The 24,186-nt window shown below is 35.9% G+C and overlaps 1 protein-coding gene across 1 annotated transcript; it reads left to right on the plus strand.

The window, feature by feature from the left end:
• Positions 1-213: 213 nt before the first annotated feature.
• Positions 214-12,774, plus strand: LOC138700963 (farnesol dehydrogenase-like). The gene is made up of 6 exons (XM_069827416.1): positions 214-504; positions 4,256-4,424; positions 9,454-9,583; positions 10,867-10,990; positions 12,089-12,244; positions 12,621-12,774. The coding sequence occupies exons 1-6, from the start codon at positions 373-375 to the stop codon at positions 12,660-12,662; spliced, it is 753 nt and encodes a 250-aa protein (XP_069683517.1). The 5' UTR covers positions 214-372; the 3' UTR covers positions 12,663-12,774.
• The last annotated feature ends 11,412 nt before the right edge of the window (positions 12,775-24,186 follow it).

A 24,186-nucleotide genomic window follows, 5' to 3' on the forward strand; every position in this document is an offset into this window, starting at 1 on the left:
TATTCCTTATTACTTTCCTTTTCTGTGTGGACGGGTACTCTACCAAATTCGGTAGAGTAGAGTTGCTCGGCTAAAAAGTATTCTAGTTTACTCTGCTGCTAACTCTACTAGGGGAATGGGTTAGCTTTTGCCTTGAACTCGGTAGACACACGTCTCACCTTCCCTTCTACTCCTATCCCCTCCCATCCCGCACATCGCGTGTGTCTTGACAAAATGCATGAGCTGTACTTCTTACCGCGTTATAAAACAAACGTGACAGCTGGTATCACTACAAGGCTGCAAGTGCCTTGACTAACTGCAATGAACGTAATAACTGCAAAGCTAAATACGATTAAGGATTACTAAAAATACCAACAGTCTGTGAACACAGTAATGGAACGTTGGTCAGGACGCGTTGCCGTGGTGACGGGGGCCAGTGCCGGTATAGGAGCAGCCATCGCCCAGGAACTGGTCAAGAAAGGACTCAAAGTCGTCGGACTGGCGCGTAGGGTGGAGAGAGTCCAGGTAAGAAAATTTTGCAAACAGGAACACATAGGCCTAGTCCAGATTATTTTCCATACTCATATATCAAATCACAGAAACCTGCAGAAAAGTATATTCTATTATCCATGTGCTAAAAAGGATAAATGTTCATCTCCCCTCTTGCTTAAAAAAGTCCCTTGTGCAGACACTTGCATTTCCCTATTTCGACTATGCGGACATTTTACTGACTGACCTCTCCAGCGACAACAAAATGAAACTTCAACGTGCTCATAATTTGTGTGTACGTTTTGTAAGCAATGTTCGTAAATATGATCATATTACCCCATCCCTGGAAGCAATAGGTTGGCTTAAACTAGATAAGAAAAGAAATTTACATTCACTTCTCTTTCTCTTCGAAATCTTGAACTCTTCTATTCCTTCGTACCTGTCGTCTCGCTTCACTTACCTTTCTTCCCACCATAATCTGAACACACGCTCTCGTCATGAAACAATACTAACAATACCATCCCATCGCACCTCCTCATACTCATCTTCTTTCACAATAGCCCTGCCAAGACTCTGGAATTCGCTACCTGCTAGCATCAGGGACTGTCGAAATAAAATTGAATTCAAACGAAAACTTACTAGGCACTTGGTCAGTAACTGATTACTTGTAAATAGTTTCTTTAATCTATCACAAAATATTTCAATATTCAGTAATTTCATCACTATACAATTTTGTTATTCTAGATTTAATTTGTAATTCAGTAAATATAAAATATTCTTTGTTTCTCTATGATAAATTATCTAGCTTTAATTATTCAGGTAATCTTTTCGTACTTTGATTTTATTGTAATTGTAAATTTAATACTAATTGTAATATTATTTGTAATTGTAATTGTAAATTTAATACTAACTTAATTGTAATTTTATTGTTGATATTGTAGTTGGAACCTCCTGGTAGAGGGGCAGAGAAAGCCTGACGGCCTTATCTCTACCAGGTTAAATAAATAAATACTACTAATACTACTACTATATCATGTCTGCCTACACCCCAACTCTGGCTACTAGCAACAGGCATCTATAATGAACACCGATCAAAATACCCCTCATTTCTCATGAAAAACAAAAACTGAATAGACTACAGTGGACTATAATGGACTTTATGCTCGACCATGCCGAAATGTAGTAATTATACACCTGATAGCAGTCCTTTAATGCATGTCATTAAAGTACACCAACTCATTAAAGTACAGGTGTTTTCACCCAATGACAACTCAGCTTACAGGTGTTCAGCCAATGACAAGTCAGCTTTGTACCGTTATAAAACCGCAAGTATGGATTATTCTCGGATATGCAATCGAAAGAGAATTAGCGAAAAGTCACGGAGGCTGGAAATATAATACTGTCGCAGAAGGTTATGTTCTGTTACTATAATAATTAGCGTTAATTGTAAATAATATTCAAATAAATTCAATTTGTCATCTCGTTTTTCAATGTCGAATTCAATAATCAAGGTTATATCAAGTTTAACGGGATTACATCAAAGTCAATGACATTATTGTTCCTCGGAAAAAAAATCAATACTTTCGCATCTGCGCACATCTCACAATTCACGACCTAGAACAAGGTCACTTCCGATCTTGTCAGATACAAATAAAATGTAGGCTATACATCTGAATAATTTCAAGTTACAAATATGGTCGAGCAAAAAAAGTCGTATGAAACTCGCCTATAATGGTAATTAAGACGCTCGTATGAAAATTATGAAACTCGCTTGCGCTGGTTTCATAAACAAACATATTCGCGTCTTAATTACTACCATTATAAGCTCGTTGCATAATGTACTATTGTCTGACAACATGAAATTTATTGCTTTGGCTAAACAGTTTACGATTGACGAGACCTAATCTAAAAATGTATTTCGTTTGATCACGTCAAGTGATTAGTACGAATTGCGAAAACAGAATACCACTTTGAAATGTATACCGGCTACTTAAAATACCGGTACATAGGCTACTCCTCACTCGCTACCATGCTGGTTCCTCTCTTGAGCATTTTAATAAAAATCAAGTATTTTAAGTAGTCTAGGGTGTACATTTCAAAGTGGTATTCTGTTTTCGGAATTCGTACTAATCACTTGACGCATGAGTCCACTTCATTTGTAATGTTCGACATTACGATCATGGCTTAGGTTACATGAGGGGCGAAATCTGCACTCACTTTCTCTCTTATATCGAATTATGCACACTTCATCCCCCTATTATTTATTCGATCGTTTTCATACTCTCTCTCGCTATCATAATATTAATACTCGATCACAACGCGATAACACGCTAGAAATTCCACTTCACGCATCATCTCTGTATTCCTCATCTTCCACTGTTGCTACCTCTCGTCACTGGAACTCTCTGCCGCCTGAAGTCAAGGGCTGCCGAACATTGAAATCTTTCAAATCCAAGTTAGAAAATCATCTTATGACGAGTTGCCAAACTAAATTACTATTATGACAAGTGTTGTATTGCATGTTTCCACGTATTCGCATTTTTTTTTATGTTCTAGTGATATTTAACTTATCTATTTTATATTTTTGTTTTCATATTTTCCTATAATGGTATATTTCTAATGTGATAAGTTGAGCTATATATGTATAATCATAATTTTTCTTACTGTGTGTACTTAAAAATATTGTATTCATTGTATGCTTTGTACTGCACTATTTTATTACTACTACTACTACTACTACTACTACTACTACCATTATTATTATTATTATTATTACTGTTCTTATTTTTTATCATTATTATTATTATTATTATTATTATTATTATTATTATTAATTGTCTTGTTTTTTTATACTTTGTATGTTTCATTTATTTTGAACTGCTATTCACATTTTATTATGCTTTTTTCTTTCTTTCTGTATGTTACATATTATGTCTGATTTCTACTTACTTGTTGTTTACATTTTATTATTATTATTATTATTATTATTATTATTATTATTATTATTATTATCTTCTTCAGTTTTGTGTGTAAAATTGTTGTGTACTTTGTAAATTTGTAGTGTTTTTTGTAACGCAGTTTCACTCCTGGTTGAGTGTTAGAGAAGGCCGTATGGCCTTAACTCTGCCAGGTTAAATAAATCATGATTATTATTATTATTATTATTATTATTATTATTATTATTATTATTATTATCAAACGAAATACATTTTTAGGTTAGGTCTCGTCAATCGTAAACTGTTTAGTCAAAGCAATGAATTTCATGTTGTCAGACAAAATATATTTTACTAATATTATAAGATAATACTAATCTACTAATTAGCCACATAATATGCGAGAGGTCCAGGAGGAAAATATACTCTTTAATAAATTATTGTACCATTTAGAAAACACATCCCAACATAAAGATGAGACGTGGTAAATAAGAAAATAAGAAAGAAATTATATTATTATTATTATTATTATTATTATTATTATTATATAGTACGTGGCATTGTGACTTTACCCTCTTTAGTGATATCTGGTAATAGTTGGCAACACTGAAGAGACGGCCAAATTAGCCTTTCAGAAACTAATCTTACGTGATCCTCACTATACATCAGGCTTTCATAACATTTAAAGTTTTCAGTTAGTGTTAGTTTCGGATTTCTACTGTAGTTCTTCCAAGAGAATAGGCTAATATTTACACACATTTATTTTGACATTTTTACGTAAATAGTTACTAGTTACTGATAAAATTTGTAGTGCCAAAATATGTGCCGCCTACAAGACTGATTCCATTTTTCAGGAGCTGGAGACAAATTTGAAATCAGAACCTTGTCAGCTGTTTCCACTCAAGTGTGACGTCACTAATGAGCATGAAGTCAAGGAGGCTTTCAAATGGATCGATTCAAGTCTCGGTGGAGTCGATATCCTGGTGAATAATGCAGGAGTTTTCTCTGTCAACAGTCTATCAGGTTACTGAAGTGTAATTACGGATATTAATACTAAAAAATACACTGTAACTATTATACGGATATATTAGATTGTTATCGCACTCCAACCTACGTAATTCGTTAATGCTGTCGTGACGTCATTCATTACAGAGCCCATAAGAATAGAAATTCATAATAATAATAATAATAATAATAATAATAATAATAATAATAATAATAATGATAATGAATTTAACCTGGCAGAGTTAAGGCCATACGGCCCTCTCTAACACTCAACCAGGAGTAAAACTGCGTTACAAAATACACTACAAATTTACAAAGTACACTATAATTTTACACACAAAACTGAATAAGATAATAATAATAAAATGTAAACAACAAGTAAGTAGAAATCAGACATAATATATAACATACAGAAAGAAAGGAAAAAGCATAATAAAATGTGAACAGGACAAAATAAATGAGACATACAAAGTATAAAAAATAAGACAATTATTGATAATAATAATAATAATAATAATAATAATAATAATAATAATAATAATAATGATAAAAAATAAGAATAGTAATAATAATGATAATGATAATAATAATACTAATAGTAATAATAAAATAGTGCAGTACAAAGCATACAATGAATACAATATTTTTAAGTACACACAGTAAGGAAAATTATGATTATACATATATAGCTCAACTTATCACATTAGAAATATACCATTATCGGAAAATATGAAAACAAAAATATAAAATAGGTAAGTTAAATATCACTAGAACATAAAAAAAATGTGAATACGTGGAAACATGCAATACAACACTTGTCATAATAGTAAGTTAGTTTGGCAAATCGTCATAAGATAATTTTCTAACTTGGATTTGAAAGATTTTAATATTCGGCAGCCCTTGACTTCAGGCGGCAGAGAGTTCCAGTGACGAGAGGTAGCAACAGTGAAAGATGAGGAATCAGAGATGATGTGTGAATTGGAATTTCTAGCGTGTTATCGCGTTGTGATCGAGTATTAATATTATGATAGCGAGAGAGAGTATGAAAACGAGCGAATAAATAATAGGGGGATAAAGTGTGCATAATTCGATATAAGAGAGAAAGTGAGTGCAGATTTCTCCTCTCATGTAACCTGATACGCTATCTTCATAAGAGGAGGGGCTATTCAAAAGCAGTAAGTTATATTACCGACGATATTCGGGTGTTGCTGTATCTTTTGCAAGCAATTCCTTCAACAAAATCTCTTCCACACCTTCCAAATCTCCACATAAACCCACGATTTGTAGAATTTCTTCAACGCTCTTTTTAAGAGAAAAATTTACAACGGTGACGTGACCAGAATATTGTACGAAATGGAAACATAAAAATTGGAGATTTATCCTTCAAAGAGGTGGAAAAATTAAAATATCTGAGAGCAACAGTAACAAATATAAATGACACTCGGGAGGAAATTCAACTCGGAATAAATATGGAAAATGTTAAAGTGTAGTGCTGTCTGCTCCAACAACCATAATTTATACGTTCATAGAATAACAACTTATATTCCATTAGCTCATAAGTATTTTGTATTCGATTTGGTGGCATGGTATACATTAAATATTGGAGTTTAGGTATTTAGACTACTTGTTTATTTGTACAGACCATTGCAAGCATGCCAAAACCAAGGGAATACTCTGTAGATGTCAGACAAGCTGTTTTAAAAGCTTTGAAGAAGGGAAAATCGCAGTCTAGCGTTGCTAAAGATTTTGGTATATCACAACAACTCATAAGTGTGTGGAGTCGACGGCAAAAACAAGAAGGGTCAGTAGACAACAAGTCAAGGTCTGGTCGTCCTCGAAAAACAACGCTGAGGACGACAGAAAGATTTGTAAGGAGTCCGTTGCTGATCCACGAAAATCGCCTCGACAAATTAGGGATGATCTAGAGCGGCACCATGGACTGAACCTACATGTCTCTACTGTGAAACATCGCCTGGTAGCTGGTGAGTTAAATGGTAGACGAAAACCACTCATAAATCCAAAAATAGGAAGGCCAGGTTAGAGTTTGCAAAAATGTATCAAACATTGGACACTACAGACTGGAGGTATAAGGTGTTATGGAGTGATGAAGGTCAATTTAATTTATTCTCTTCTGATGGTGTGCAGTGTGTACGTCGACCAAAAGACCAAAGAGACATCAAAACATACCAGATACAGACCATTAAGCACTGGTGTGTTAACAACATGGTTTGGGGATGTAGTTCTAGAAGTGGAGTTAGTCCTCTAGTCCAAATGGAAGGGAATATGGATCGTTTCATGTTTGTCATGGATTTTTCAGTAGGACAATGATCCAAAATACACTTCCGGTCATTAAAAAAATTCTTTACAGATAAAAAAATCAAACTTTTGGATTGGCCAAGCCAGAATCCGGATCTTAATCCTATTTAATATCTCTGATATGAATTGGATCGACGTGTTCGTCATAGAAGTTACTCACATAAGAACCAGTTTCTTGCTGCCTTATTGGAAGAACGGTCACAACTTCCACTCGAGTGATTAAAAAATCTTGTGGATTCAATGCCAAACAGATGTACTGCTGTGATCAAAGCTCGGGTGTATGCAACAAAATACTGATTTTTTCTCAGAGTCCAGAATATTTTTGTTTTATTATTACATACTTGGTCTTACAAATTACTTTTTATCCAGAAGAATTTTCAATTACTTTTTTACGCAAGATAACTCTGTTTAAACTAAAACTAGTTTTGTACTAAACGGATTAGAAAGACATACTTTTAAATTATTCATTGGCATATTTCTATTCTATGCTTATCTTTATGTAATTGTGACATAGGTTATGCTATCTACAAAATTCTTTTGAGCGCTATTGCACATATGGCAGATAAGTCACCAATTTGTCTTCATTGCTCAAAGCCTTTCAATTATGTAACAACTGGTCTAATATCTTACGAAGATAAGCGACTACATAAACCACTTGGTGTGCACGGTTGCCACTACAGCAAGGACATTTGGTACTAGGTGACTTCAAGAATTTATCACCAGTTTTAGATACAATTTGAATGTTACAGAACTATATCACAGTTTAGTATATATAGTTGCGAAGCTCAATATTTACTAAATATGCAAACATAGACAGTTGAAATATGCATCCATAGATAGTTGCTAGCCACCAGGATCGCTACTATCGCTTCATCACAGACTCTTTCCCTAGCAGACGATAAAATGTATTGTACTTTTGATATCGTGTTCTTTTGAAAAATTAACACCTTCCTTCCCTTATTGAAATACGAAATACATAAGGTTTATATATTATTTTCATAAAGTATATATTATATTTTATAAACTCACCTTCCTGGATCTTTCGAAAGGATAACTCTCACCTCTTTTTCTTAGAATTTATAGTGCAACAAACGTCTCCTTGTCCCATATTATTACTCAAAGTATTGTATTTTAGCCATTTACAGTTATTACAACCGATAACGAAAATTTCACAGTTTACACAACTTTCCACAACAAAGCGAAATACGGCACAGTCAATGCCTTTTCGATCTAGACCAGGCCGTAATATATGTTCGGGTTTTCTATTTCAGTGTATGGAGCTCAGTGAATTATTATATTATAGCTTTATTGCGTATCATTGCTAAGTTTTATTTAGTGTAATGTGTCCATAAGTTCCCTTTACTTCTTCTTGCACAATATGTTGCAGAAATGATTAAAAACTGTGTTTTTTTAATGTGAATAGAATTTTACAAGTTAACATAATCTTTTCGCATCAACATTTTAAGTTTAGAATGGACGCTATTTTGAGGTATAATAAAAAAGAATTTATATTGTGATTTTAATATAGCACATCTACCTTCCTTGATAAAGACCATTATCATACCATTCTTATGAAATTAGTGTACGTACGATTGTTACTTCGTCTCTTAGGTAGTAGATAAATACAATAATTCAATACTCAATTGTAGTATTAAAATACAGACAAATTGAATGTGCGGAGTATCATACATGACATTATGCTTAATTATAATGTATAATTGCGAATTTAGGAATATAAGATACAGTAAACATAACCTATAATATTTCCATGTGAATGGCAGGGCATTGGAGACCACTAAAATTAGACAGAAAGGGGCAATTGGGACAGTAAACATAACCTATAATTTCAACATATCTAAATATTCGTGCGGTGCAACTGAAAATTATTGAATCGTGCATAAATGAATGTACAATAATTTCGCAATATTTAATCGAAATAAAGGCAGGTAGGTCTATTACACATACGAACAACGTAATTTTCACACCAAAAGAAATATTACACCTTAACTCGCAAGGAATTTTGTCTGAAGTGTCTCCTAATCATTGTTTTAAATTTTATTAATGCAATTACACTACATTTTAGAGAAATATATGTTACTTTTAATTCATTCCAATTAATTTATATGGTTGAAACGCCGCCCTTCGTGATCGGGTTAAGCGAGTCACATGGTCTGCCTTACGGCCTATATTAGATCACGATGGCAGTGACACAGTCTATTGATCCTAGTACACACAGCGCTCCAAGCGGCTAGCAACTTTCGCGAGAAATGCAAAAAAAATCACCCCAAGCTTCGCGACTGTATATACTAGACTGTGACTGTACAGAGAATCGCAAATTATTTCTTGGCAGAAATCGTCCATAGAGTTCAATGAAGATTGTACAGTTGGCACAATTGGTAACAAGAGAGCAGCTCATCGTAACAAACTATGCCATCTAGCGGAATATTTGTAGTGATGATGTGGTAAAATAATACATTTGAAGACAGTTTAGTATTTTAGTACGTTTATTAATATTTTATAGTATTAGAGTAGCCCTACTTTATTGTTTCTAAACTTTATACATTTTCTTCTAATCGTGTATATCACTCGAGTTTTGATTCTCTAGATAAATCAAAACTTCTAGTGAGATTACTGCAGATAATAATATGTATTCTTTTCTAGAACTTGAAAATACAGACTAAAACACATCCCTTTAGTGCTCTGCAGTGACATTGTGTTCCATATTCTGCAGAAGGCCCAGTGGAGCAATGGAGGTCCATACTGGATGTCAATGTCTTGGCCCTCAGCATCTGCACTAAGGAAGCACTCCAGTCCATGAAGGGCCGAGGACTGGATGATGGCCACATCGTCCATATCAACAGGTGTGCTTGACGATAGAACATAAGTTTCTCTTCCAAGAACTCGTTTCGCGTACCATTTAAGCGCGTCTCTGGTCATTTCCGCATTAATTAATACAGGACTTGAAGCTACATTTTAATGTATGGCACGGGCCCCACAGTTTTACTCCCCTCCCTGAAAAGCCATGTAAGGATTTTATAGTTAAAAATATATCGCTCTGGGACAGGTTCGAACATAGTATTTAGTATTTATTTATTTAACCTGGTAGAGATAAGGCCGTCAGGCCTTCTCTGCCCCTCTACCAGGGTATTACAACTATAATGTGTGAACAATAAAATTACAATTAATATTAAATTTACAATTACAATTACAATAAAAATTAAAGTAAGACAAGATTACCTGATTAATGAAAGCTAGACATTTTATCGTAGAAGTTAAGAACAAAGAATATTTTGTATTTACTGAATTACAAATTAAACCTACAATAACAAAATGATATAGTGATGAAATTACCGGATATTGAAATATTTTGTGATAGATTAAGAGAACTATTTACAAGAAACCATGTCTCAACGAGTCTCAATTACTGACCAAGTGCCTAGTAAGTTTGCGTTTGAATTCAATTTTACTTCGACAGTCCCTGATGCTAGCAGGTAACGAATTCCAGAGTCTTCGTAGGGCTATTGTGAAAGAGGATGAGTATGAGGAGGTGCGATGGGATGGTATTGTTAGTATTGTTTCATGGCGAGAGCGTGTGTTCAGATTGTGGTGGGAAGAAAGGTAAGTGAAGCGAGACGACAGATACGAAGAAATAGAAGAGTTCAAGATTTCGAAGAGAAGGAGAAGTGAATGTAAATTTATTTTCTTATCTAGTTTAAGCCAACCTATTGTTTCCAGGGATGGGGTAATATGATCATATTTACGAACAATGCTTACAAAACGTACACACAAATTATGAGCACGTCGAAGTTCCGTTTTGTTGTCGCTGGAAAGGTCAGTCAGTAAAAGTCAGCATAGTCAAAATAGGGAAATACAAGCGTCTGCATGAGGGAAGATGAACATTTATCCTTTTTAGCACATGGATAATAGAATATACTTTTCTGCAACCTCTGATCGAAATGCTGAAGGTGTATCCACTTCACTGTTGTCAACTTCATTTCATAAAACGTCATGATAACGATTTAAAAAAGTGCGTGCTATGATGTTGTAAAACTCGAGACATTCTTGCTATAGGTTGAGACGTTTGTGTTCTAAACAATTGCCACACAGTCACGTGCACATATGGAGGAAGCCTATACTGTTACAGCATTGATGGCCACGGATTGCCAACACGTTCCTTCATGTACGCTGCATCCAAACATGCAGTCACTGCCTTGACAGAAGGACTGCGCCGGGAGCTTGTGAACCAGAAGTCCAGGATTCGAGTCTCTGTGAGTATAGGCACGGCTTTAGTCAAGTAGGTGGTGAATTGCCCTTTAACACCTGAAGCTAGGGTTAACATCAATCTGAACACACGTTCTCGTCATGAAACAATACTAACAATACCATCACTCATCCTCTTTCACAATAGCCCTGCCAACGCAGTGGCGATTTCTCTTAAGGTGCACAGGAGGAGTGCACCACCTCTTCAAATATCACATGTTTTTAAATGTATATCAATGAGCTGCAGTAGACTATGTGAGCGACATGATTCTTTATTATAATACTATGTAAAAATAACGCTGTACGTGTACTGGTCTTGTTGACGCCTGGGACTTAGGTTTACCGCTCGACACTTGCAGCACACTGTTCCATTCGAGCATGCGCAGTAGTACTGTTTCACTGGCAGGCTTTGGAGCATGGCAGGGAGGCAGTACAGTGTTCGTAGGAGGGGTTAGGAGCACTTTCAGATGTGTTGTCAAGCTCGTTCCATCATAAAGGTTACAATGAATAGTGTGCAAAATCTTTCAAATGAGTAATTTTCTATAAGACCTTTTCATGAAAAGATAAAAATAAAGAAGATGGGTACATCTACACATGAATTAAAATTATAAGTGACGAAGAACAGTAATAGAGAAGTGACAAGAAAATTCAACATTTGGACTTTAAATGCAATAAGCGGCTGCAATATAAAAGACGCTGTATTTTGTTTTCCTTGCCTATAGTTCGACGGTGAACATTTATTAACAAAATAGGTTTTTTTCCTTTCTCTCCTTTTTACATACTGCTAATGACTTCGGGTTTTTCTTAATTAGAATCTCCACCGAAGCCAGGAATCAATCGATCAGTCATACAGAATAGCTGTACGTAACGATCCCAACAGTAGGTTTTTTCCTTTCTCTCCTTCCTTCCACCTGAAGACGAAGGGAGAACCACCCTTCAAAACGTTCTGTCTTAATTTGTTGATTGTGACAACCAGCAATGGAAAAAGTCCAAACCCCTCACCTAAACATTAAAGATCCACCATTGCTTTCCAACCCCTCATTTAGATCATCACCACAATTGACAAGTCTTCTTTCGGAATGGTCAATTTCGATTCATTTTTACAGAGTGTAAGTCCTGGAAACGTAAAGACGGAAATAGTATCTGCCTCCAAGATGAGGTCCATCACTCCAGAAAGCTTATACTGCAACGATCCTTATTTGGAAGCCCGCGATGTCGCCGAAGCAGTTCTCTACGTCTTGGGCACGCCGCCCCACGTTCAGGTACAGCAGCCTACTGTGTTAGTGGATCTTTGCAGTACAACGAAGACAAAGATATTGCAAAAACAGTCAAAACATGTTCAGAGGACGGGTGTAAATGTCGACAAAGTATTTATTATTATAATTATTATTATTATTATTATTATTATTATTACTGTCACGGTTTGACATATTATAATTTCCTTTGTTGGTTATTTCACGACGCTGTATCGTCTGAGTGAGATGAAGGCCATAAAACCAGCGAAATGATATCAGTGTAATTGTAAGATATACCAAAATGAATGAGCTGCATTATTGAATATGGAGACAATGTATAATTCTATCAATTTCTTGTAACCTGTTACAAGTTAAACACTGATTGTCATGTTTACTTCCACAGATACACGAGCTGACTGTAATCCCTGTCGGAGAGGGTTTCTGAGGACGCGGAAGTAGCCGCTACATCGGAAATGCTTCGGATACAGTTGGCACAACGTACAATACACTGGCTGACAATGTAAATTATTCTGTAAAAATAAATAACATTCTAACTATATTTCATTTTTTTTTTTTCACATTTTGGAACTTAATTTATAAAATCGTCTTATGTCTGCTGATTCAGTGGAATGCATTTGAGTCTAAAGAAAGCAGAAAACAGTACAACGTGGTATTTTGTTGTCACGAAAATCCAGTCCTCCGTATACCGGTAAGGCATTACCTCACAACTATTTGTCACAAAGCAAACACAATATTCCTCAACGCCTCGAAAACTTGCAAGTATTAAGAATAATGATGGAGAGTTTAACGTAATATTTTTATTTATTTACTTATTTATTTATTTAACTAATTGATTCATTTACTTACGTATTCATTCATTTATTTATCCACTTTTTATTTATTCATTTAATAGATATATTGTAGGAAATAAAATTAATTTGCATTACCGTAGTATCACATTCACTTATTATAATGAACTAGCCGTACCCGTGCGCTCCGCTGCACCCGTTAGAAATAAATATAAAGTAATTACATAATTAAAATAGGACATTTGATCCAGGGAACATTCGTGTTTGATAGAAGGATAAATCGTTTAATATGTTACTTATTTTAAATTGCAACCAAATAATTAAAATGCGATCATTTTGGTCCAGAGACCACTCATTTGGTGCAATGACAATTCCTTTAACATGTTTCTAATTTTTAATACATGCAACCATAGTTTAATGAAGATTGACATCATTTAGATTTAATGTGTATACTTTATTTTACTTGTTATAGGTTTCCATTGAATTAGGGTAATAACTTAATTTTAACTCTTGTTTTCTACGTATTCAGTAAATGGCGTTTGGCCCACTGTGGTTCTGAACCCTTCTTACTTACTTACTTACAAATGGCTTTTAAGGAACCCGAAGGTTCATTGCCGCCCTCACATAAGCCCGCCATCGGTCCCTATCCTGTGCAAGATTAATCCAGTCTCTATCATCACACCCCACCTCCCTCAAATACATTTTAATATTATCCTCCCATCTACGTCTCGGCCTCCCTAAAGGTCTTTTTCCCTCCGGTCTCCCAACTAACACTGAACTGAACCCTTCAAATTACTTAAATTATATAATATTACATTACATATATTATATTATATTATATTATATTATATTATATTATATTATATTATATTTTATTATATTATATTATATTATATTATATTATATTATATTATATTATATTATATTATATCAGAAGTTACTGTAATAACATTATAGCATTATGTCCATCTAGAGAAACTACACTTTCCAATGGTGAAATAATAATTAATTATACAAATCGGTTAATTTAGCTTCCGATATTACTTCTTACAAACACAGAAACATCTGTAGGCTATCTTTCATAGCTTTCGATTGTTGCTGTCCAAGGTCCCTTATAGACGAAGTCATTTGTTTTTTATTTCATTATACGGCCTTAGATGGCAGTTATTTTAATTTTAAAACTCATTTATCTCATTAAATATCAGTCCTATCAAAATTTTTCAAGGAGTAAAACGTATCGCAAATTATTTTTAAAGAAACTTTTGTTATGGAATATTTTTCACAAAAATCAATAATAAGCGAGATATTTCGATTTATTTAATTCAGGCCCCCTTATAACCCCCCTTTTAAATAATGTATTTTGAATGCCATATAGCCTAAAATCTAAGTTACAACGAACTTCATTTATATTCCAATTTTCATCGAAATCTGTTCAGCCATTATCGCGTGAAAAGGTAACAAACATACAGACAGACGGACATACAAACAAAAATTTCAAAAAAGCGATTTTCGGTTTCAGGGTGGTTAATTATATATGTTAAGACCAATTACTTTTGGAAAATCGAAAATTACCAGAAAAATTTCGGCTACAGATTTATTATTAGTATATATTAACACCTCTTAAATATCCATTCCCCTATGATCGTTTTTTACTGTCTTAATATTCCTTCGAATTAAATAGAACAGAATTTACGGGAAGGAGCACTATGGCCCAGCACTGCGACCTGTTAAGGCTGGTTCACAATAAACCGGGAACGAGAACCAGAATGAAAACGAGAAGCAGAGGACGTGAATATGAAAATTTTTGATTCACAATAAACCGAGAACGTAGACGACTATGCATATCGATATGCATGTCAATAACGATATGTAAAGTCGATATTACGCATTCTGATGTTATTTGTGTGTAATTGATCAATGGCGTTCTCTCATGAGTACAAGGCAGCCAATATAAACACAGGTTAACCAACTTCGAAATTTCAACTGAAACATATATGCCCATGCATCTTTATTATCACAACCTATTTTAAGTCTACCATAACGTAAAATAATTAGAGAAGAAACATTTGTAATAGAACAAAAATGAACACAACAGTAGTTATTGAATTGAAGCGTGAATATGTAGTGTGTAATACAACCAATACAGTAATAAAATATGATTCACTTACAATCGGTGTTCAAAGATGCAGCTATTGAAATCCACGTATTCTCCTTCATTTTCTCATCTTTATACGAGGCGCGCCGCTTATCGTAAACGTGAGGCTTTTCCTCAACACTCAATATTAGAATCTCATCAAATAAAACTTGCTCCATGATGCACAGCACAGAACAAAATAATGCATAGGTTATGTCACGGTCTTCTTGCTACAAAATATACGACGACAAAATAGCTTTTAGATGGCAATAGAATGAATCTAGTGGGCTGTGATCGGAAACGTGAACGCCAAAGTTGAAACTTGGCCAACTCTCCGTTCCCGATCCCGGGCTCCGGCAAGCTTTTCGTTAATTGTGAATGCTCACATTTAAATGTACACATTTTAACAATTTTACCGTTTTCGTTCCGATTCTCGTTTCCGGTTTATTGTGAACCAGCCTTTACGCCTATTGCGCTAACCCTCAAGCTAGGCGCATTCCCAACCCCCTTCGTCCCTAGACCAGCCCTCTCCGTACGTCGCCAGTCGGCGATCGGGAATTGCTGTGGAATGATGACGAAATAGAGAAATGGTGACGGAATTATGTACATGTCTAATGTGAGGAAAAACGGGAGAATCCAGAGAAAAATCCCGACTGCGATCTTGTCCGCTACAAGTGTCAGTAAGGACTTTTCAATGAAAAATTCCAGACTTTATGGGGATTCGAACTCGGCCATCTGCATGACAGCCACTCAGTCACCGCAGGAGTATAATATCCTCGACTCTCATTCTCCCCTCTCTTCGTAATTGAGCCATCATATAGCCAATTGGCTGGTCTCTAAATTGAGACGATTCAACAAGGCTCATGACAACAATCACCTCCTACATAATAGCCAAATTGGCTAGTCTCTTACATATGAGACAACTCATCCTGCCTAAGGTATTCCGTGGTTTTCCTAAGGCGTAAGAAAAATTTCGGGATGAACCCTGTAAGAAATGGGCCACGGACCTATATGCCCTTCCCCATATATTATAAACGACGTATGCCCTAGTTCAGAACCTATAAATTGTCTATTAAATGTACGAGGTCACTCAATTAGTCGCAATTTGAAAGGACAGGGACCTCTCAAATTGCAGATTTAGATTTCACGGCGCTTCTTCCGACGGCCTTCACATGCCTTGTCATCGAACAACAGATGACAGCGTCTCGCCATCCTAACGGCACACACCAGCCATCTCCTCCTCGCCCCGTTGCGTGATCACTTGATCAAACCCCAGTCCCCCTTGCGTATGTGGTACCTAAGAGGTTACGTCCAATTTCGGCTTCCCCTTCAAAATTTTCTAGAGCTCCTTCAGTGGAGCAGCGTAACCCGGAGTGAGACTAGTGGCCAACAGGCTTGGAGCTCACATATTTAGTTTTGTACAGCCCCCAACCCCTTGCAAGGACGCGTTTTGCGTACCTTTTAAATTTGTCCTCCCAATTCTCTTTCGATTTTTCGATTTTTCGATTCTCTACCTAAACACAATACTTACTGATTAAAGGGGATTTGATGTGCGTGTTATATCTAAGTAGGTAAACATTGGCTTTCTACTATACTTATCGACGTCATCACCTCGAAGGACGGTCAGGAAGTGGTACAGGTTGTTCACCACTGCTCCAAGATATTAACGTTCCACTATTGACCGAAGTAAATGCACTTTATACATAATAGAAATGTCCATAATTTTTCAATAATTTATCATTAAATTCTTATTAAGAAATTAAATTTTGCGTTCTTTTGAACACATTCATTACACCGAAAATTTTAGAAATGTTTCTGTATGTTCTGTAATAAGCATGTAGCGGTGGCATAAACCAGTGGCACAGGTAACAGTTGAGCATCGTATGTGTTCCTGTTCCAAGCTGGGGTCATCCGCAAGCGGTTATAGGAACTATACACGGATAATATTTTAGAACATTCATATTAATTTGATTCTCTGTTACAGTTGACTGATAACAGCCAGTGTACATACTCTAACAAACCACACAGACGTTGATTGATTACAGATAAAAGGATCACAATGAGAGCTCCGTGCATCGCATACAACACGACCACCCGGCACGCGATAACGTTCCACCGTTGCAGTAGGTCTGTGTGGCGTTGTAATGTCTTTGTTTCGCGTCTGTTTACACGATTTGCGACCAATGTCATTGTGTCAAAGCATCTGAGATAAACAGCGAAAAGCCTATGCTCTCCAGTGGCTTACTGCTAGCTCTGGTTCGATTCCCGGTGTTGACCAAGTTGCAAATGCGGTGGATATACAGGGACATCACTTTATTTTTACTTCAATTTTTATTGTACCTGAGTTTTTTAATGTACTTCACTCCCACCCCTCTACTAGTAAACTCCAAGGATGCTATTCATAGGCATTTCGCTAGCCCGCGCTACGAGCGTGCTAAACTAGCCCCGTCTATCGACTGGTTACTTGTACAGGATTCATATCATATCATATCGCTAACACTGGTTTATGAATACGAAAAACGTTAGTTCGCTGATCATCCACCGGAAGCCCGCGCTAAGAATGTCTATGAATACGGCCCCAAGCGTCCTCCACACAGACCCGAGGCCGCATATGCAGAACTGAGTGAGTATAGTGCGTTCCAGAAAAATGTTCACGTTTTCCAGTGACGAAAGAGCTTTCAATATTGAATCATATTGTGAGTTTTATTAGTAACAACAATGTAATTTATTCGTCACAAAATAATTCCATTCTACAATTCGCCTTAAACGCTCTCGTCAACAATTGGATCTTCACTCAACACAGTATTCGTTATAGCACTCCACTGATGACAATGACAATTTACTTGGACTAGTACGAACAACAATGAACTGTTAATCTTAACTAATATTTACAAAGCACTATTTACAAATCAGAACTACCAGTTCTCAGTTCACAGTTCTTCTATCTCAGTCACTCGAGTTCACGGTATCTCGAACCACAGACCTTCAGAGACAGTTCACTGTACTCGAACTCGGGTCCCTCCAACTGCGGTCCACTGCACTCGAACTCAGGTCCCTCCAACTGTGGTCCACTGCACTCGAACTCAGGCCTTCGGATGCTGACGCAGATGCGGACGCACACTCGAGTCGAACTCCGGCTGGCTTGCTTACTCTGGCTTTCTCACTGACTGGCTGACTAATCAACTGAAAAACTGCTGTCGTTCCTTCGCGACCGTAATTTATAACCACAGCGACGTAGCCTCGAAAGTTCCACGCGTCTCTAGAGATGGCACTCCAGAGAAATCCAGAGCCCTCTCCTCTCTACCAGCACCAGATGCGCGCGCAAACTCGTCGCGTGACGTAATACACCCTCTCTTTTCTCTCCACCGCGCGACGTCACTCAATGTTCCGTGGAGCCTGTGCGATCTGCTTTCTTGCGGGACGCTGGTCGTGAGTTCGAATCTCACGTCGCTGTCACAATATTTTCGCACAGGTACTGTCGTCCGGTTACCTACGTCGCATCCCGGTTTCCCCCACCCGCTTCTGCTCGCTTCTCTGTAAGGGCTAATGGCTGGGCTGTCTCAGCTCTTTTCTGAAAACATTAATTTCTGTTAGGAATTGGACGTTTACGTACTATTATACAACTGTTTAAAATAACTTAAATAAAAGGGCCTCGTTAAGTAATTAACTGTCACTTGATTTCCCCTCTTTCTACGACCCTGCTATTAACCACTTGGACGGACAGTATCTTTTCGGATCGAGCAGAAGTGAAGATTGAATTTACAGTAGGTCTACGTAAGGTACTCGTTTATAGAGTAGGTTCAGAATTATTTCAACATGAGTTACTCGTACGAAGGACGAAACTGGCAATTGGGATTAGGTACAATAGTCTATAGTGCGATAATATGCACAAAAGAACTGAAGCCTGTCTCGAAATGAACGGCCATCATTTTCAAAAATATGTTTAAATATCCATATTATGATTATTTTTCAATTTAACTTCTTTCTCTATATTGTACGCTAATGTGCTGTAGACAGTGTAATATGCACTGCATAATGAATACGTCCACATGGACAGCTCAATTCGTGAGTAAAACACTCATTGTTAATACAGTACTGTATTTTGATTAAACAAAAACCTAATGAAAATTATCAAACTCAAAATCGCGATATTTTCTAGTTTACGTAAATGGATGAACTACTTTTCTTCCCTCCTATACCTAGTAAAGTGATCTGTTTGTATTTTACGCCAGTATCATCGAACCCCAGTCGTGGAAGGGGTGGCAAACTGCGTTTACGGTTGTGAACCTTTAATCCAAAGGTATAGCCAGGTTAATATTAAAAATGCTAGTAAAAATAAAATGATGTCCTGTTCTTTATACCAGGCGTGTCCATTTAGTGACTTTTGATGCAAATCTCAGTTGCGAGAATCGAGCACTGTAAGATGCAATATTTCTTCCCTCATCCCCTTCCACTACCAGCGGCATGACAGAGGAACGATAGTATCAGTGGCGGCTTTACCTTCGCAATGTCTGTATCGAAATAGTGTTATTCCGTGTGGGTTGTGAACAATAGAAATTTCCACTCGCAAGGGTGGAGAAATTTTATTTTCTGAGTATGAAAGAAATATTAAATGCCTCATTTTCCCCCAAGGTTGTGCGTTACTTTTCAAAACCACGTGCCACGCCCAATATTCTGATTTAAAGGGTAAGGTTCACCTTAATAATAATAATAATAATAATAATAATAATAATAATAATAATAATAATAATAATAATAATAATAATAATAATTTAATATTGACACACATATGGCTTTTGTGGTATTCCCAAGAAGCTGGTTCGATTGATTAAGGTATGTCTCGGTGAAACGTACAGCAGAGTTCGTGTAGGTCAGTTTCTATCAGATGCGTTTCCAATTCACTGTGGGCTAAAGCAAGGAGATGCACTGTCACCTTTACTTTTTAACTTTGCTCTAGAGCAGCGGTGTCAGAGTTGTAAGCTCCGAAACCGGTTGTGGTGCTAGAGACGTCCAGTCGGAGCGTGAACTTGCTTATGTCTGTGGAAGCACCGGAGCACGTAACGAGTTATAGTGGAGCGCTCCGCTCCATTTAGGCTGTGTCTGACAACGCTGCTCTAGAGTATGCCATTAGGAAAGTCCAGGATAACAGACAGGGTTTGGAATTGAACGGGTTACATCAGCCGCTTGTCTGTGCGGATGACGTGAATATGTTAGGAGAAAATCCACAAACGATTAGGGAAAACACGGAAATTTTACTGGAAGCAAGTGAAGAGATAGGTTTGGAAGTAAATCCCGAAAAGACAAAGTATATGATTATGTCTCGTGACGAGAATATTGTACAAAATGGAAATATAAAAATTGGAAATTTATCTTTTGAAGAGGTGGAGAAGTTCAAATATCTTGGAGCAACAGTAAGAAATATAAATGACACTCGGGAGGAAATTAAACACAGAATAAATATGGGAAATGCCTGTTATTATTCGGTTGAGAAACTTTTATCATCCAGTCTGCTGTCGAAAAATCTGAAAGTTAGAATTTATAAAACAGTTATATTACCGGTTGTTCTGTATGGTTGTGAAACTTGGACTCTCACTTTGAAAGAGGAACAGAGATTAAGGGTGTTAGAGAATAAGGTGCTTAGGAAAATATTTGGGCTAAGAGGGATGAAGTTATAGGAGAATGGAGAAAATTACACAACACAGAACTGCACGCATTGTATTCTTCACCTGACATAATTAGGAACATTAAATCCAGACGTTTGAGATGGGCAGAGCATGTAGCACGTATGGGCGAATCCAGAAATGCGTATAGTGTGTTAGTTGGGAGACCGGAGGGAAAAAGACCTTTAGGGAGGTCGAGACGTAGATGGGAAGATAATATTAAAATGGATTTGAGGGAGGTGGGATATGATGATAGAGAATGGATTAATCTTGCTCAGGATAGGGACCAATGGGGGGCTTATGTGAGGGTGGCAATGAACCTCCGGGTTCCTTAAAAGCCAGTAAGTAAGTAAGTATGGCTTTTGTGGATTTCAAGAAAGCCTTTGATAAAATAGACAGATCAAGGTTATTACAAATTTTAGTAGACGACAATGTTCCACAACAGTTTATCCACAATATTCATAACATATATAACCAAAATAAAATAGCAATTAAACAAGATGGTAAGCTATCATCTTGGACACCCATCAATACTGGTGTAAGAAAAGTATGTGGATTATCACCCATTCTCTTTATTAGTTATATGAACCGAATAATTAAAGAGTGGAAGCAAACTCGCCATGGATATATACAAATTAACAGACATCTTAAATTGGATTCAATAATCTTTGCAGATGATTTGGTATTACAGACGTGGACAGATTATTAACAAAATCGACGATTTTTATGATAATTCCATTAACAAAATTTGACTTTTCAATTTAGACTACAGTTGAAAATTTTGCATATTTCCATCTACAGTAGATATAAATATGCAAAATGTAGGCTATTCTAAATTGAAGAATCAAATTTTGTAAAAGGTATATAATAAAATCTTCAATTTTGCTAATAATTTGTAAATATGCAAAAATGTCAACTGCAGTTTAAAGTGAAGAGTCAAATTTTGTAAAAATATATAATAAAAATATCCAGTTTCGCTAATAATTTGGAAATATCCTAAATCCCACTTGTAGTCCAAATTGAAGAGTCGAATTTTATAAAAATATACAAAAAATCTTCACTTTTGCTAATAATTTGTAAATATGCAAAAATATCAATTGTAGTCTAAATTGAAGAGTCAAATTTTGTAAAAATATACAATACAAATCTTCAATTTTTCTAATAATTTGGAAATACGCAAAGATGTAAACTGTAGTCTAAATTGAAGAATCATACTTTGTAAAAATATATAATAAAAATCTCCAATTTTGCTAATAATTTGTCCACGTCTGTATTAGCACTTTCAGAAGACGACCTCCAAAGGTCAATATATAATTTGCAGCAAGTAGCAGCCACATACAATATGGAAATTTCAACAGATAAAACAAAAATTATGGCATTCTGTGGGAAATACAAAGTAAAATTTGTCTCGATAATAAAATATTAGAAAGGTGTAATAGTTTCCCATATTTAGGTTACAATCTTTCCATTTTTGAAGAATTGGACATATCACAGAAAATTAATAAATACACAAGAGCTATGGGCATTATAAATAGTGTGATGAAACCATCCTTGGTTCAGAAACACACCGCATACGTCTCTACAACACATTGGCACGACCGATGCTCAACTATGGCAGCGAAGCATGGACACTGAGGAAAGCAGATAAAAGCAGAATAACGGCTTGTGAAATGCGAAGAACAGCGGGCTATACTAAATGGGATCTGAAAAGAAATTGTGAAATGTTAAAGGAACTAAAAATTCAACCAGCTTTAGATTACATTGTTCAATATCAGTCTAAATTGGAAATATTATTTGCAAAGAATGAGTAATAGTAGACTTCCAAAGGAAATTTATGATTATGTACCACATGGCCAAAGGTCACGAAATAGATACTCGCTCACAACACCATATCACACTCTCCATTCCTAAACACAGAACATCCTTCTACTCTTCATCTTTCACCGTCTCTGCAGCTCATCTCTGGAACTCTCTACCACAACGTGTCAGAGACTGTCGGACATTGTCTAGTTTCAAAAATAAATTAAAATTGCACTTTTTGAATTAGATTCCTCTCAGTTATAAGCCCTTTTCTCTGCCATAGTTTTGTAAACATATAGGCTATATATTTCTTTTTCCTTCCTTTCCCCTTTTTATTCTCTTTATCAGCCGATGAATTTATTATCATAGCGTTTTTATCGTGAATTTTGTTTAATTTTCGTATTTCTTTTCTTTTTTATTATTATTTTATTACATTCCATTTTGATATATTCTTCCTTACGTTTTTCCATATGAACCATTTGTACTAAATGAGTTGCTTTCACTATATTCCTATGTATTTTACTTTCTTTTTTTCTATTATGGTATTATTTTCATGTTGTTTAGTGTCGATTTTATTATGCTATTATTATTATTATTATTATTATTATTATTATTATTATTATTATTATTATTTGTAATATGTTAGTATCCTGTTCTTTAACTTTTTGTTAAATTTTAACTGCTTGTATACTTTGTGACCTGGTAGAGTGTAAGAGAAGGCCCTATGGCCTTAACTCTGCCAGTATAAATAAAGAATTATTCTATTATTCTATTCTAAAGATCTGTGGGTCGTCCTGCTAAGAGATGGTGAAAATTTTATGTCAGACCGTAACAGACCTGGTGGCCTAATACTTGTTAGGCAGAAGAAGATAATAATAATAATAATAATAATAATAATAATAATAATAATAATAATAATAAATTTATCTTTCGAAGAGGTGGAAAAATTCAAATATCTTGGAGCAACAGTAACAAATATAAATGACACTCGGGAGGAAATTAAACGCAGAATAAATATGGGAAATGCCTGTTATTATTCGGTTGAGAAGCTCTTATCATCCAGTCTGCTGTCAAAAAATCTGAAAGTTAGAATTTATAAAACAGTTATATTACCGGTTGTTTTGTATGGTTGTGAAACTTGGACTCTCACTTTCAGAGAGGAACAGAGATTAAGGGTATTTGAGAATAAGATTCTTAGGAAAATATTTGGGGGTAAGAGGGATGAAGTTACAGGAGAATGGAGAAAGTTACACAACACAGAACTGCACGCATTGTATTCTTCACCTGACATAATTAGGAACTTAAAATCCAGACGTTTGAGATGGGCAGGGCATGTAGCAAGCATGGGAGAATCCAGAAATGCATATAGAGTGTTAGTTGGGAGGCCGAATTGCAAAATACCTTTGGGGAGGCCGAGACGTAGGTGGGAAGATAATATTAAAATGGATTTGAGGGAGGTGGGATATGATGGTAGAGAATGGATTAATCTTGCTCAGGATAGGGACCAATGGCGGGCTTATGTGAGGGCGGCAATGAACCTTCGGGTTCCTTAAAAGCCAGTAAGTA

This window comes from Periplaneta americana, chromosome 6 (assembly GCF_040183065.1).
Source record: "Periplaneta americana isolate PAMFEO1 chromosome 6, P.americana_PAMFEO1_priV1, whole genome shotgun sequence".
Lineage (NCBI taxonomy): Eukaryota > Metazoa > Arthropoda > Insecta > Blattodea > Blattidae > Periplaneta > Periplaneta americana.